This window comes from Sphaeramia orbicularis, chromosome 17, assembly GCF_902148855.1.
Source record: "Sphaeramia orbicularis chromosome 17, fSphaOr1.1, whole genome shotgun sequence".
In the NCBI taxonomy this organism is placed as follows: domain Eukaryota; kingdom Metazoa; phylum Chordata; class Actinopteri; order Kurtiformes; family Apogonidae; genus Sphaeramia; species Sphaeramia orbicularis.
The window spans coordinates 41,701,368-41,718,371 of NC_043973.1; the positions used below are offsets into that span (position 1 = coordinate 41,701,368).

The 17,004-nt window shown below is 37.3% G+C and overlaps 2 protein-coding genes across 2 annotated transcripts; one reads left to right on the forward strand and one right to left on the reverse strand.

The window, feature by feature from the left end:
• Positions 1-1,271: 1,271 nt before the first annotated feature.
• On the forward strand, positions 1,272-4,926 carry LOC115437694 (mitochondrial ubiquitin ligase activator of nfkb 1-A). Its single transcript, XM_075353527.1, is given in 10 exon segments — positions 1,272-1,359; positions 1,475-1,598; positions 1,691-1,731; positions 1,733-1,778; positions 2,069-2,138; positions 2,140-2,187; positions 3,862-3,878; positions 3,881-4,135; positions 4,138-4,277; positions 4,279-4,926. Coding segments are annotated over 9 exon segments (813 nt in total). The 5' UTR covers positions 1,272-1,359; positions 1,475-1,480; the 3' UTR covers positions 4,357-4,926.
• Positions 4,927-8,329: 3,403 nt separating this feature from the next.
• On the reverse strand, positions 8,330-16,552 carry eif2b5 (eukaryotic translation initiation factor 2B, subunit 5 epsilon). Its single transcript, XM_030161002.1, has 16 exons — positions 16,335-16,552; positions 15,967-16,091; positions 14,968-15,153; positions 14,702-14,879; positions 14,531-14,611; positions 14,172-14,249; positions 13,777-14,089; positions 13,389-13,534; positions 13,126-13,267; positions 12,934-13,035; positions 12,733-12,834; positions 11,101-11,191; positions 9,966-10,089; positions 9,742-9,867; positions 8,949-9,059; positions 8,330-8,603 (listed from the first exon to the last, which is right to left on the reverse strand). The coding sequence occupies exons 1-16, from the start codon at positions 16,476-16,478 to the stop codon at positions 8,541-8,543; spliced, it is 2,112 nt and encodes a 703-aa protein (XP_030016862.1). The 5' UTR covers positions 16,479-16,552; the 3' UTR covers positions 8,330-8,540.
• Positions 16,553-17,004: the final 452 nt, after the last annotated feature.

Genomic DNA, 17,004 nt, shown 5'->3' on the forward strand with positions numbered 1-17,004 from the left:
GGGGACACTCAGCAACAGGAAGGACACATTAGAACTAGACAGAAAGCAAATTAAAAAACAAAAAGGTCTGGAAAAAGACAGATGAAACCATAATGATGGTCAAAGAAACATCTGGAGAGGGAAGGTCCAACATGGTGGATCAGTGTTATGACATAGGACCTGGGTCACTGGTGTTTATTGATGATGTGATGCTGATAGAAGTAACAGGATATTATTGGATATTACAGCAAAACATATAGGACGGTGCTTCACATTACAGATGGGTTATGATCCAAAAACTTACTCCAAAAGGGCATTTAGAAGGTAAAGAAATGGGATGTTGTTACCTGATCTCAACCCAATACAGCAACTTTTCACTTCCTGATGACTAAACTGAGGGCACAAAGACCCACAAACACCAGCAACAATGCAGTTATAGTACAGGTTTGGCAAATAATCTCCAGGAAGACAAGTGTTTGGTGATATCCATGGGTTCCAGAGTGTAGATTTTTTTTTTTAACCAAACATTAAAAACACATTCATAACAATCTTAGTACTTCTGAGCCTCTTAAAGTGGAGGAATTAAGATTAAAGTGGTTGTAATTACTAAACCCATTGAATTAAAGCTGAAAGTCCATGCTTTAATCACATCCTGATTGCTTCATTTATGATCTACTGTGGTGGTCTTACAGAGGTAACATTCAGAATATGTGTCACTATCCTTATACTTACGGACTTAATTGTGTGAAGCTGAGTAAAAAGTGCAATATTTGCTTCTGTGTTATTACGAAATAAGAAGAGGGAGATAATTATTGAGGCCCTATGCTCCACAAAGAGGAAAGAGAACTGACTAATAATGTGTATGTTTATTATTATTATATTATTATTATTATTATTATTATTATTATTATTATTATTATTTTATAGCAGGAGAGAAATTATCAATACCAATAAAAAAAAGAAAAAAAACAAAATAAAACAAAAAAAACAAAAAACAAATATGAAACGGTTGACGCATGCGTACTATACGCTATGTACACCCGCCACAATATGCTACTAAACAGGTAAAAACGCTAAAAATGTTAAATTTATACTACCTCTGTCACTGGTTTAGAGATCGAAGCTTGAAGATGAACATAAAACATAAACTTTTCTGTTTCCACAATATTCTATTTACGTTAGTCAAATAAATCATTTTCATTACACTGCTGCTATCTAGTGGTCGAATGCACGTGTAAGCCACTACTTAATCCTATTGGTTGATTCCATGTCATGTGACGCAACGCGCACAAATGCGGAAGGCACTCGTACAAAGGTTTGTTTTCGATTGTAAGAACAAACAGTGAATGTGTCCTTGTACAGCCTGGTAGTACGTGTCAAGTAGGATTAATTTGTCTTCTTTATACAAAATATTCTTCAGAAATATTCGATTTATACATTTGTAATGAATAGTATCCAGGATTGTGTATTGACATTGTGTTAATTGTTTTCACAGGTAACAATGAGTGACTTTCCTTTAGGTTTGGTTTTGTGTGGTGTTGGCTCCAGTTTCGCTTTTCCTCTAGCCTGTTCTACCACCTTATACCGAGAAAAGAAAAAGGAGTTGAAAAAGTTAAAGGTATGTCCTGTAAATCAATATGACTATGAGTATGGATATGAGTTTTAATATATAGCAGAATAAAATCTCAAGTTTTCCATTCCCATTCCAGGAAATACCCCATATTCAGGCCAGATCAGCATCTGTTTCGGGTTCCTGAACGCCACCCCTCACCGCCGGCTTCAGTATGTGGCTGTAGAAGGTAAAACATGTCTACAGATGTTTTTAAAAGCTGCAGTGATTATAGACATAGGATAATCTGAAGAGGAGTTGTGGGGTTGTTGTGTTCTGTGTTCTGGACCTATCCTGGATTCTTGGTTTTTGTACTATCACAATAATTGGACAGTTTTGTTTAAAAAAAAAAAAGTAATATTCTTATTTTGTATTTTTATCCCTTTTTATTCTGTAACACATGAGAGCTGGGGCTAAACTGGAGTCAAATCCTTGTTTGTGTGAACTTGGCCAGTAAGCTGATTCTGATTCTGTTATGAGGTCTGGTCCACGCTGATGGGGAACCTCTGGCCAGCCAGTTTGTCCCACGATGCTTGGTGTAATCCAGAAGATGCAGAGGAGGAGCACTGGCAATACTGGAACTCCATCACCAGGACATGGTAAATAACTCACATGACGGCACAAATGTGTGAACAAGTGCATTTCAGGAATTGGAATAATGTGGAAAAGCTAAAAATATAACAGTTTAGCTTGTTTTACAAAGTCAGTGCACCCCATGTGTTTTGGTCATATACTGACTAATTTCTGGTACATTGAAACAGAATATTGCTAAGATTACAACCAAATATGTAAATTAATATTAGAATAGCACAAGTAGTTTTTCGGGTTCTTTGTGGAAACATACATTTTTTTGTAATAACCTGTTGCTACAGTCATGGGAAAGTCAAGTCAAGTTATGTCATGTCAGTTTTATTCAGCTCAATGTCATGAATTATTAATTCACCTTAAGGGGTTTTACTATCTGTATATAAATACTCTGAGTACTTTGAGTCTTGAAGGAAAAAGTATAGAGCAAAACTTCAAAAGGTGATGTACAGAAAAGTCTTCTAATCTAACAAAACAGTTAGTGACATTAGAAGTTTAAAGGCAGTTTTAAAAGCCTGGTACTTTGTTACATGAATACAGATTTGAAGTTTGTAAAACATCCAATTGACATGATTAATCTACCAAGAGGGAAAAGCACAGAAAGGTAATAAAAATAAATACACAAGAAATAAAGAGAGGTTCTTAAGACATCTCTCACCCTTCCTCTCACTGTGCTCAGTATGAAGTTAATGATAATACAAGTTGTGATATAAAATAATGATAAAAGTTACAAAAAAGTCTTAGACAAGGAGTGTATAGTATGGGTTGTTTGTAGTATAACAAACAAGACACATTAGGTAATCATGAATGTTGACTCTTTATCAGAAATAATCTTATTTTTTATCTTCATCTTTACGAGGGCTGTTCAATAAGTTCATGGCTTCACCTAGACATACTGGTTGTTATAATACAGGATGTTACATTCTTTCGTGATGGGATAGTGATGCTTGAACATCAATGGACCAAGTGCATTGCTGTAAATGGAGATTATGTTGAAAAATAAAATATAAATTATCAGTCTGTGTTGTTCTGTTCTGGGTGAGGCCATGAACTTATTGAACAGCCCTCGTATTTTTTATATCACAGGGTTCCTGCTGGGTCTTAAAAAGTCTTGAATTTACAAATCTGCATTAAAAGATATTAAATTTAATGTGGTAGATCTTAAGTTATGTTGCCATAAACTTTGTGGTGGTATTGAGTTTAAATATGTCTGTTAAATGTCCAAGTTGCAAAGAAACTAATGTTAGTCGACTCAGTTCTGCCTGTTCCAACCCAATAATGTATACTGAAATTAGGAACTTTGCAGCCCCCCGGTGAGGATATGACTTAAAACAATGGGAATCAAGGTGTTGGAGTAAATAATTGCATTTTTCTAAATTCTAGGAGTCACAAATTTTTGCCAGTATGCCTGTGAAATGGCATAAATTCTGTTCCAAGTGGTCTTAAAAGTCTTAAATATAACTTGTAGAAACCTGTAGGAACCCTGTCATTAAAGTAAACATCTGGAAAGTCAGATATAATTCTTCAGCTGTGACCAGATCACAGGAAAGACACTGCTGCTGTTTTTAATACAGATGTGTTTATAGTTTCCATCACAATGAAGACTGGTTCATGTTTAGAGAAAGTTTTCCAGTATTTTGTCCAAAATCTCTTCAACCACAAGCCTTTCTGTTTGATTCCTCCAATAGGAACTCTAGGACAACGAACAGAAGGAGACCAACAACTCTGTGCCCTTCAGCCTGGTCAGCCCTGGGGTTTTCTACACAGACCTGTATGTGAAGGTTCAGAACCCTCAGGAGGCCTCCGGGTGCTTCCTTGAGAGGGTCCACCGCCGAGTGAGGAAACCGAGGAGGGTTTGGTGAACGTTGGTGGTGCAGGGCCTTAGCGGGGAGAAACCTGTGGCCAAGGAGGAGACAGAGGAGATGCTCAAAGTGGGGAGTCCTCTGATGGGGTTTGGTGAGGTGGTCTGGAGGGGGGTCAGGTGATGAGGCTGCAGGCTCCTCAGGATGGACGCAAGTTCATCCTGGTACCGTCAGACTACAGGAGCTTCATGGACCGACACGAAAACACAGCCTTCGTGTGGAAAACACTGACCGCGCTTACAGGGCATCACAGGGACGACTGTGCTCGCCGCCGTTATGTACAACTTGGTTAAAGGAAAACAGGACGACGGATCCAGATAAGGGCTTGTGCTGACCCTCCCCTGAGGCAGCTGTAGACCTGCAGGATCCGTCTCTGGAGGTCTAATGCTGCCTCTGGGACTGGTCAGCGCATAATATTGAGTATGATGAAGTTTATCCTGTTTAAAAAGCTGCTGAGGCTGTTGACACATGATTTCACTAACTGATATTTATCATACTCATGTTAAATTCAGGGATTGACTGATTGTGTGTTTTTTAAACGATGATGTCCTCCTGAGGGTCCAAAGGGACAAGAGTTTCACATCTTTTCTTAAAAAAAAAAATCACTATCTACACAAAAATGTATCTAGCTTTATGCTGTTTCCAATCAAGTTAATTATTAATGTCAAAAAGCCAAAACTTGTACTTTCCGGGTCGCTGAATGATAGAATAATAATTCTAAGATCCAATAAATCCACCTTAGAATTTCACACTGAAAAGGTATTTTGCACATCTGAAATTAAGTCTAGGTTTTATTAAAAAGTTGAAAACAGTAGAACTGGACATTTAAGTCAAAATATCAAAGTAAAGGAACTAATAAATCAGGACTACTTAACATCAAGCTGCTTTTAACCCTAAATGAGAGCTGAATTTTTCCCTTTCTCATTGGTAAATATCACTTCAGATAAAGCTATTACCAGATATTGGCCACAATACAAGAGTCAAGTTCTGCTAATAGTTTGTCAAACATCCCATTTGTGCTGATAAATTAGTCTGAGTCCAGTTCAGATCTTATTCGTAGTCACTTTCCTGGAGCTGCCAGGTTCTCAGCGGCAGGAAGGATTACTACTGACCAGAAACAGCTACTTTATCCACAGCGCCTTTTCAATTGAGTAAATCGACGTATTAAACAACCTAATTTCTCTCAAAAATCACTTCAGAAGAATCGACCTGCTTGTATTTGATGCTATAAAACCAGCTGAATAGCATTAATATTCAAGAAAGGTTGATTTGCACTTGCAGTTTTTTTGCTATTTCAAGCCAGATTGATGTAAAACTTCTGCTAATGTGGCTCAAATAATGATCTATTGTAATACACTGTAATGGACTTCCAATATGATTATTTTCTATGCAGATACACTCGTTAAAAATCATACTAATCAGTCTAGAACAGGGGTGTCAAACTCACTTTTGTTCAGGGGCTAAATACAGCCTAATATGATATAAAGTGGGCCGGACCAGTAAAAGATATAAATAATATGATAAGGACTTATAAATAATGTCAACTCCAAAGTTTTCTCTATGCTTTTGAGTGAAAAGAGTAAAATTTCATAATGAAAATGTTTACATCTACGAACCGTACTTGAACATAACATGAACAATACGAACAACCAGAATATTCTTAAGAAAAATAAGTGCAATGTTAACAATATTACACCTTAGTTCATCATTTACACATGTGCATCACAGCTTTCAGATCACAGTGGATTTACAAATTAGTAGTAACAGGCAGAATATTGTTTAAAATTCCACTTACTTCTCTTAAGCCATTTCAGGTTGTTCATATTTGTTCAGGTTATTCAGATTTTTTGTAAAAGGCTAGTCTGTAAATGTAATCATTTTGTGTCATTTTACTTCTTTTATACTAAAACAAAGAGGGAAATTTGTGGTTTTTATTTTTATAGGTTCTTATGATAGTATTTACTGGTCTGACCCACTTTAGATTGCATTGACCTAAAATGATTTTAACATCCTTGATTGTTATTATCTTCAGTGTAATTTTTACATTTCACAAATTCATCCCACAGGCCAGTTGGACCCTTTGGCGGGCTGGTTTTGGCCCCATGCCACATGTTTGACACCTGTGGTCTAGAAGAATGAATGCTTTCCAGGTGATGTATGACATGTGGACTTCCATGTTCACACACTGGTATGTTTGCATCATCTTCTATCAGCAGCACCTCAGTGGATTTTTGAACACGATAAATTGTCAAATCACTGAAACAAAATCTTGACTTACAGCAGCATCAGAACACAATAGCACTCTGATGTTCTGTAATGATTTAGAAACAAGTATTGAAGTGTAAGGCATGTGATGTTGTCTGTGATGCTGGATTTTCCCTCGTGTCCATATAGCACATAGGCAACACCCGACTGATAACTCAAAGCCCAAAATCCTACTATATCTGACAGAAACTAGTTCCATGTGACAGCATTAAGTAGTTTTAAGTTCAAAGTAGGTATATTTGTAATTTGTCGTATTTGCTGTGAAAAGTTTGCCTTTAAATCACAGCTTCTATAATGGTGGTGATAACAAGGGATGATATTTAATTGTAGTCTTTTCTGTAACAAGCTCAAATGTAGAATACAGGTGTCCATAAAGTCTCTTATGGTTTAAGAAATTTATTATAAAAGCAAATGAATGGACAAATCTGTGGAAATTATTACAAAATGAAAAGCAATATTGATTTTTTTTTTTGCCTCATTTAATACATCTCCATATGGGCACTATTGGGCTACATTTAGACAGCAGGTCTTAATGCACAATTGGATTTTTTTGGTGAAATCCAATTTTTTTCTGTGCTTGTTCATATTACACATTAAATGCGACTTCTGTCAGATTTGAGTATGAACTGAATGTGACCCTGAAGTGACCTACATGCGCAAAAGAGGTCCTGACGTAATATGTGACCACACAGGCACGCACAGTGTCCACTCCTGGGACACAGAATTGTGGCGTTTGTCGCATTTCAATAATAATAACGTAAAGGTCGGATAAATGCAACCTGGCCATTCAGACTGAAGTCGCATTGCAAAATATCAGATATGGATTTAGGACCACATATGAAAGTGGCTGGTCTGATAAAAAAAAAAAAAGTCGGATTTGGTGCTTTTCAAACTGTCTTTAACAGATAAATGATATTTTTAATTTTTTTTTTTTTTCAGACTTTTTTCTCAGAATTCTGACTTTAATCTCAGAATAATAATAAGGAAAAAATATATTGGACCTTCATGTAAAGTTTTGTTTTCCAGTGGCCCTAACCTCTTCCTTATTGTGCCTTTTCTTGAGGAGTAACCATTTTATAGGGGTTTATTTATCAGAACCTATTTCATCAACAGGGTACCTGAAAACCACAAATGCCAATGTGATTAAAAACTTCGGTAACCACTGAGAACATAGAACAAATCGATTAACATATCTCAACAATGCTTTTATGATTAATTTTTTAAATTTTAAAGAGACTTTGTGGACACCCTGTATTCTATTCATGTTGTTGCTTTTTTTCTTGCCATGGAACATCTTCTGGCAGATATATAATTCAGCACCATAAAGGTATGGTCTGTGTCTAAACAGACTCCAGATTCTTACAGTATTCACAAAAATTTTGAGTATTGTTTCATTCAAATCAACTCACAACATCAGTTTAAAAAGTTATCTAATGTGATCATTTGTGTTACAACGGTTACTCTGGATGTTTTAATTGGATAATTAGCCATCCATTACAACCTGCTCAGTTCAGGTGCCACATCTGAATTTGTTTCACACCGCTGACATTTTCCAGTTATGATGCAAGATACATCAAAGCCTTACAGGGTCGTGTCTTTAATTTTTTAGAATTTTTTTCCACTAATCGTCTCTTTATATTCTATAATGTCATTCTGTAAAGCAGAGTCTAATAACATGAGTTGCACAGGAAACCTTAATCGTGGAAACCTTTTAATTTTGTAACACTTCCATAATTTTAGGATAATAAATGTAATTGTAAAATGAATCAAATCAGGTAGTATTTTCATTATCTATGACTGTTAGTCTGATCTCAGAAATGACTGTCCATTCCAGAGTTTATTTTATTTATTCTTTAATCTTCTACCGCTGAAATCTTTGCTGCACCGTTTTATTTTTCAACAATGTGACAAGTCAGTGTTCAGAATCTGGATGAGAACACAAACCAGACGCTGTTGTTTTCCAGTTGTGTTTAAAGGCAATGTCTATTCTGTAATAATAAAGAAATATTTTAACTCAGTGAGATAAATGTGACTTCATGTTTCCATGTCAGAGTTCTTTTTTTATTTGGATTTTGACATTCATACCACACGCCCTTACATGACGTGGCACTGTTTGATGGGATGTGAACTGTACAGATCCTGATGGTTGTTAGTGATCATCGGGCTAAAACTAACTGGACCCTGTCATAAACACCAGTTAGTCCTTTATTAAGTACTCCTCCTAAATGTCATCATCGTCATCATTCTCCGTCTTCTTCTGAAGACTCCTCAGCCTCCTCTAGCCACTGGATGAACTTCTGAAGCTGTTCAAGAAAAAATACAGTTAGGATTGTGTTTCAAGAGGATGACCGTCAGTAAATTAAAACATTTGTTTTTTCTTTTTTTTAACAGGAGCAAAGCACCAAAGAACTGTATTAGAGGAACATGACAATGTAAAACCCTTAAAACTGAACTAGTAAAACGGTTGGTACTTATATAGTGCTTTTCCACAATTTTATGGTGCCCAAAGCACTTTACAAAACCTCACATTCACCCATTCACACACACACTCATACACCAAGAGTGTGTAAGAATCCTGCACTGGGACCAAGATCAAACCGTCATTAATAATGCTCTACATGTACAGATACACAGTGTGTGATACCAACCCCCTGGTTCTTGCGCAGTGCTCTGCTCTTGTCAGTCGTGGCTCCCTGAGAGAACCAGCGCAGTATTATTTCCTCTTCCAGGATCTCCAGCTGGTACATGTTCATCAGGACCTGCATTCAGAGTCAACATATTCTGCTAAACCAACAGATACAGAACTCAGAAAAAGGTTTATAATGAGATCAAACTACTGCTTGCCCTGGTGCTTTAGTTTAGAGTAAAAGTAGAGCCATTAAGAAAATGTAACAACATCTTATGTGCGTCAACATTTACTTCCATAATTTTTTGAATATATAACATTACTGAACCTAGACCTGACCAACTGAAGCAACTCCAGATCATTACACTGCCCCCCACAGGCTTGTACTGTAGGCACTAGGCATGATGGGTAGTAACTTTATCACTCTTGAACAGGGTCAATCCGGACTCATTTTTTCCATTAACAAAATAATCCGATCTTCATGCTCTTTACAAACTGATGGAACACATTATTCACTGCAGTAATTATCCAAAGGAAGGATGAGAGTATTTGCTGAGTTAATTACATTATTTTATTTATTCATTTGCACGCTATGAAAAACAGCATGTGTTGATAGTCATGTTAATAAAGTGTCTTGCACTAAATTGAAAAAGAAAAATTAGCATTAAGCTCTTCCATGATGATAAAATGACAGTAAACACTTTATATTTCTACTGAACATAGAACCATTTCAATTACAAACATTTTGTTTTATAATCCATGGTGACTTGCACAGCCAGCTGCTAGAACAATGGTTTAGTGTGGACGACTCTGACCTTAACCATCGCTGCCCAGTGACTCTCCTGTTCCAGGAAGTGTTCCTCAAAGGCACAAAGACAGTCCAGATGGTCCTGCGCTCTCTTCACGTAGTTCTTAAACACAGGTGCCCATTTCTTCAACAACTGGGAGCAGGACAAAGAAAAATTATCTGTTATCAGTTCTGTTCACACCTGCAAAAATGTAGCATCGATGTAAGATATGAGGCTGGTGGTTTATTCACCGGAAGGAGCAGAGCAACATATTGTGATGTGGTGAGCTGTGAACCCTGCTGCTGGAAAGGATAGTCCAGCACCACTCTGGTTAAAATCTGCATGACCTCCTTCAGAGTGATGTTGTAGGCGTACCTAGAATAGAATAGAATAGAACAGAATTTTTAATGTCATTGTACAATGGCTATACAACAAAACTGGGTAGAGCTTACCTTCTTCAATGCAAAATAATAAATAAAAGGCATAATAGCAATAAAATCAAAACATCCAATAAAATCCAACATCCAATAAAATCAGTGAGTCAATAAAATATTCATTAAAGTTGTGGGAGACTTTCATGACCAATTTTTCATCAAATCTGTAAAACCTCAGTCATAGCCTTAGTATCATGAATCTGTAAGTCTTTCTGTGATTACTCACCTGAATCTCTTGCATTACGAAGAACAATTTCGAAGTTCCATCCACCATAAACAAACCATGTGTTTACAAACAGAGCCGGGAGTTAACTCGGGCATTTTTGGAATTTTGTCGCGACGTGCCTTGTGGGAAAGGGAGGTTTGCACAGCAGCAACTGACAGCGGCAGCGACAGTCCAACCATATGATATTATATGGATGAAACAAACACGACGCGGAAACGGCCAAAACGCAGAAACGGCTGGAGGAATATGCATAGAGGGAAGGGAGCTCCTGCTGTTTCCGCGTCATGTCTGTTGCAGCTGCCGCTGTCAGGTGGCTGCGCAAACCTCCGTTTCCCACAATGCACGTCGCAACAAAATTCCGAAGATGCCTGAGTTACCTCCCTCCTCTGTTTGTAAACACATGGTTTGTTTATGGTGGATGGCACTTCGAAATTGTTCACCGTAATTCAAGAGATTCAGGTGAGTAATCACAGAAAGACTTTCAGATTTGTGATACTTAGGCTATGACTGAGATTTTACAGATTTGATGAAAAATTGGTCACAAAAGTCTCCCGCACCTTTAATGAATATTTTATTGACTCGCTGATTTTATTGGATGTTGGATTTTATTGGATGTTTTCATTTTATTGCTATTCTGCCTTTTATTTATTATTTTGCACTGAAGATGGTATGAATGTACAATGACTCTGAAGGAGAAAAAAAGGACTGCAAGGGATTTCTGCTCACTTGAGAGAGTTGATTTCGAGTACGAGATTGTCGCAGCCGATGTTCTCCTCCAAACCCCTCTGCAGAGTTCCCAGCACTTCCATCTGGAAGACTATGACACAAAACAACAAGAGTCAGAGAAGATGATGGGGAGTTAACCTCTGCTATCAAAAAAGTATTTGTGTGGAAACAAACCTTTAACATTTAGTGAATTCATCAACTAGTACCAAATGCAAATCTTTTGTGAATATACAGTACATTAGTTTTAGCCTCTCCCTGCCTCAATAAGAATTTCACTTTTTAACATTCATCATTGCCTGTGGTGGTACTTTTTCTTTCTGCTTACTCGATTAGTGGTCCAAAAATTATTAAACAGTTTAGATGAGTAGATGTTTTTGGCTGGGGGTAGCTAAAGGTAATTCCAGTATAATGACTTCTACCATTTTGTTAAATTTAATAATAATAATAATAATAATAATAATAAAATAATAATACATTTTATTTGAAAAGTGCCTTTCATGGAACCCCAACAGACTGTACAGCATAGGATAAAAGACAATAAATAGAATACAAAGGAGAAAACCACAAAAAAACCAAATGCTAGTCATGTGGTATGGGTAAGATGTTAAGGAGGAATTTCTAAAGCAAAATCTTTACTCGTTGTAATTCCATAAAAGCTGTAGCAGCAGAAATGAGGGGATAACACCTCCTTTCTTTGTCTAAATCAAAAGCCTAAATATAAGCACACCATTTCATGCTGCTGTGGAAAAACATCAGCCAAAGCCAAAATATCATAGTTATGAGGCTTTCATGTTAAGTAATGAGTTATAGAATAGAGCAGTAGGGATACGACTGACAGAATCTTTTTAGGTGAAGTGTAATTTCAGCATGTATTTAACTCAGAGTCATGAGCAGATATAAAAGATTAATTTATGCTTAAATCACTTTAATTCCAAAATGCTGAGAGGTAATTATAGAATATTTAGAAGTGAAGCCAAAAATTGCTGAGGCTTTAACTTAAACCAGTAGTAGGAAGCTCAGCCTTTTCTGTCTATGTTCTGCAGTTTTAGTCCAGTAGAGGGCAGTCATGACCCTCCATATCAGGGCCAAAGGGTGCCCGCCACAGACTCCAATCTACCCTGTGGGATGAATTTTCAAAGTACAAAATTTACACTGAAAACATTAACAGTCAAGGGTGTCAAAGTCAGTTTCGCTCAATTGGATCTCAAGTGGGTCAGACCAGTAAAATAATAGCAGAACAACCTTGAAATAACAAGAAGCCCAAATTCTGAACTGCAAAATGTTAACATTATGCCTGTTACTAATTATTTTGTAGATCCACTGTCATCTGCAATGCACATGTATAAATGATAATTCAAGTCATAATATTGTTAAAATTGCATGTAAAATTTCAGGTTGTTCAGGATATTCACTATGTTTTGTGAAAGGAATGTTTGTAAATGTAGACATTTTAACATGTTCATTATTTAATATAACTTTTTTGGAGTAAAATAAAGAGAAAAATTTGGATTTGTCAATATTTATAGGCTAGATTACTATTATTTTACTGGTTTGGTCCACTTGAGGTCGTATCGGGCTGTATGTGGCCCCTGAGCTAAAATGAGTTTGACACCCCTGTTCTCACTCTCTCACCTTTGACATCATCCATCTCTGGAGAGGGAATCACTGGATCATCAGGGCCATCAGGCTCACTGGCTTCACTTTCACTCTCAGGATCAGGATTCAACACCAAACCTATAGTTAATAAAACAGTTTTTTTTTCTCTGGGACTGCAGCATTATGGGAAATGGACAATTCACAAGCTGGGTATAAGGCTCAAGAAAAAAAACATACCCCAAAGACACTGCGACAACTCTTCATCCTCTGTGTCGTCCAGACTGCTGGCCTTCCAGATGTAGCCTTTACCCTCCTGTCCAACTTCAGCTGGGTTAAAAACTACAGGAGAGAGGAAAACAAAAGTCACAAACAGTAATAGAAGCAAAGTATTTTTATGAATTAACTTGACAGCACAGACTCTGTACGCACCTTTCTGTTTGTTTTTGTCCTTACTGTGACCGACCTCTGCATCGTCACTGAGGAACTCATCGTCATCATCCTCTTCTTCCTCTGGATGGTGCATGGACACCACCGTGCCTTCAGGTAGAGAAATGTTTGGTCCAATAACCACCTACAAATCAGTTCAGAGAAAACTTTAAGTCTGGATACGCTTAGGGATTCCACTCATATTTTTGATGTGCATGAAATACAGAAGCAGTCTTTGTAAATTGTACTTTAACAGTATTGCTCACATTAAATGCCAGGACACATTGTTTGTTCAGTTTTACATCCTCTTTGATGACAGTCTTGTCACAGACCACAGACTGACTGATCGTCACATTACTGGCAATGTGAACATTATTCCAGATGTAGGCGTGATCCAGAATTACATTGTCACCTGTTGAAATAAGGAAAGATGGCTGTTAGATCCACTTTGAGAACTTTCTACTAAAGATCTGAAATCAAACACATCAATTCAAATTTTTTACCAATAAAAATTAAATCTAAAATTTACATTATCTGTACAATCTGATTCATTGCGATCACAATCTGTCAAAATAATCACATGAGCTTTTTGCATATTGTTTTTCTGTATCATCTCCTACTTTCAAACACTCTCAGACTTTCCACAGACCTTACCTATAGTGCAGTTGTTACCAATGACACTGTTGGAGATGTGACAGTTGGCACCTATGCTGGTGTCACAGCCGATCAGGACGTTCTCCTCCATCTGGCTGCCGTGACCGAGGCTGACTCCAGATCCTCGGTACACGTTGTGGCGAGAATACGTGCAGCTCCGTCCCTTATGGTCAGCGAAGTTGGACTCTGGTGTGAGTGGGTAAACCCACCGCCGTACAAAGTCCGAAGACACCGAGTCATACATGAGCAAGTTGGAAACTCGGGCGCCGTAACCGTCCTTGGTGACGTGCATGTGTATCTGATTACCCAGGATCTGAAGATGTAGACAATATGTTATGGCTTCATAGAATCAAAAAATACAACCTTTAACTATGGACCCTATCATTATATAATACCTCTTCATTCACAAGGATCCCTCTGACAAAGTCATTCCTAGTTTGGTAATCGAAGTTGTCCGTGAAGAGTTCAGCAACCTAAAAGGCAGAAAAACCTGGTCACCACAGTATACAAATATTCAGAATTCAAGTATTTCTACTTCTGTCTCTTGCTAGACATTTACCATTGCACAGCCAGACATATCTCAACACTTTTTTTAGTATGAAGAAAGGTGTACCAAAGCTTAAATAAGAGGCTGGCTTGTTTGCTTTTCTTTTACGCCAGTATAAACTGAAGTATGAATCTATTTTGTGGAAAATGTCACCCCAATATAAGTACATTGGTGAAGTAGTGGTGAATAAGAATATTAGAAACTGACCTGTGGAGAGCAGATGCTGATGTGACAGTCCAGCAGGTCATGTCTGATTTCAAACTCATCACTTCCACTGTGGAAAATGTTCTGCAAAACACACACAGAAACACAAGTATAACACACAAACCTGAAGCTCAAATGAATCACAAATGTTAAAAATCTCAAACTTCTCATTACCATAGGGAACTGTAGCTTTTTTAGCCCGTGCGTCTTCTGATAATGTAAAACCCGCTGGCTTTTACTGTCCACAGCAACAATAACATCATCTTCCTCACAGCGAGATCTGTGGCCTGGCGATGATTCCTTAAAGATCATCGTCATCACTGAGATGTTTTTCTCCATCTTCCGACGATGTCTGGTGCGCATGAGGACATTGTTATGTTAATGTTATAATACAGCAGTTCATTTATATCAGTCCACGTTAATATCCCCAGGTCTCTTACCTGTGTTCTTGCAGCGCCTGACTGACATCAAAATTTGACACCACATCTCCATAGACCAACACGAAGTCAGAGCGTACGAGAGACTTTGCATCAACATCCCTGAGCACATCACCCAGTGAGCGGTACAGCTCTGAGGTGATGATGTGGACTGTGTTTGGAGATGTGGGACGACACCACTTTGAGTTCCTGTCAGACACAGCGGGAAGTTTATTCAAGTATTACTCTACAAATCTGTATGTACTTAAGTATTCAGCATTTATACTACTTTATATACCTACTATATCTCTGACATTAATATTGTACTTTTTACTCCACAATATGTAATCAAGCATTTTTGTAAGTTCATAGATTAAAATTTTCATCCTCATCCTGTCCAGAGAATAGTCATGTATCTCCAAACGTGCTGATTCTGAGTATTTGTGAAAACTGAACCATGGTTTGTTACTTTATTAGATGAGAAAACTATCTTCCTTCTTAAGCCAAACAGACTCTTAAAGCCCTCTTGTATTAACTAGTCATAACGCTGAAAACAGGCTTGTTTTTCTGAACTTATTAATAGTTTATTTTGTAGACATAGAGAGTGTTCTCACATGATGAATGAGAATATGGTGCGCTGGTGAAGATTAAACTACAAAGGGTAGGGCTGGGTAATAAAACAGTAATTACACTTTTGCAAGCTCCCTTTTTTTTCTATTTATCATCTATTTTTTAAGGATAATTTCCTTGGAGATCAGTATTATTCACTGTTTTTCTTTGTTTTTGTATTATCAAACCTAAGTTTATTCTATGAATAACACGTTTTACTACACAGTAAAGACTTTTACTTTTCATACTTTAAAAGTATTTACCTCATAATGTTTACATACTAAAGTGAATCTAACTTTTACTTGAAGTTAAGTATTTTTCATTGTGGTATTAGGGGCTTTAACCTTGAGGATCAAAACATCAGTCCAATGTTTTGTTAGAGCAACAGTTTGCATTATTAACTCTTAACCTCACAGTAAGTGTTCCTTGATTTTACTGGCCATCCAGCAACAGAAGACAAATGTTTCCTGCACCCCAGTGGATGTGAGGAACTCCAGTGTGTGGTCGATCATGGAAACATTACCGAGCGGCAGCAAAGCCTGTCAGCAGTGAAAAGGTGACAGATGACACATGTTAGCCAACTCAGTAAAATAACTGCACAGTCCTATTAGAGCTTAGACTGTCAACTTAAAAGTATTAAAGAAAACAAACACCGCAGATTACTGAATATCTACAAATCTGGATGCCTTTAAGATGTTTTTAAGTGTTCCCATCAGTGTCAGTGTTTACAGCATGGATATAGTCTACTGTTAGCATCCCAGTTAGCTTAGCATGTTGCCTACCCGCGGCTGGTCTTTGGTCACCGGGAAAAACCTCCTGTTGAAGCTGTCAGCGACTAAAACAGCCTGAAGCGGCTGCTCCTCTTCCTCCTGCTCACCGGCACCTTTTCTATCCGAACGACTCTGTTTCCCTCCTTTACTTGCCATGTTTGACTCCACAGAGCTAACAGCTAACCAACTCTGTCATCAGACACAGCTACGGCGGCTCAGAGGGTCAATGCTGTTCTCGCGGTTACAGTCGTTACTGTTGAATGTCGTTCACCTTGTACATCAGGGGTTCCCAAAGTGGGGAACGCGTACCCCCAGGGCCAGGGGCACTTGGAGGAAGAATTTTTTGGGAAAAATACATTAAATAAGTTATCATGTACCCAATACAAATAAGATGAGAATCAATGCTGAAATATTAAACACAATAAATACATTAATATAATAGTTTTATTGTCAATCATCTTGTTTAAGCTTTGGTAACATTTTAAGAACATTTCTATTTTATATTATTCAAAATGAGTTTATTTGAGTAGCTAAGTAATTATTTTTTGTTGATGAAAGGTTCATTTATTAATTAATGACCAATTTATTTATTTTTCTTATCAATAAAAGAGGGCCCTTTTGAGTTTATATTTTGCACAAAAATTTTGCTGTAACATTTTTTTTTTTTTTAAATATATTTAGT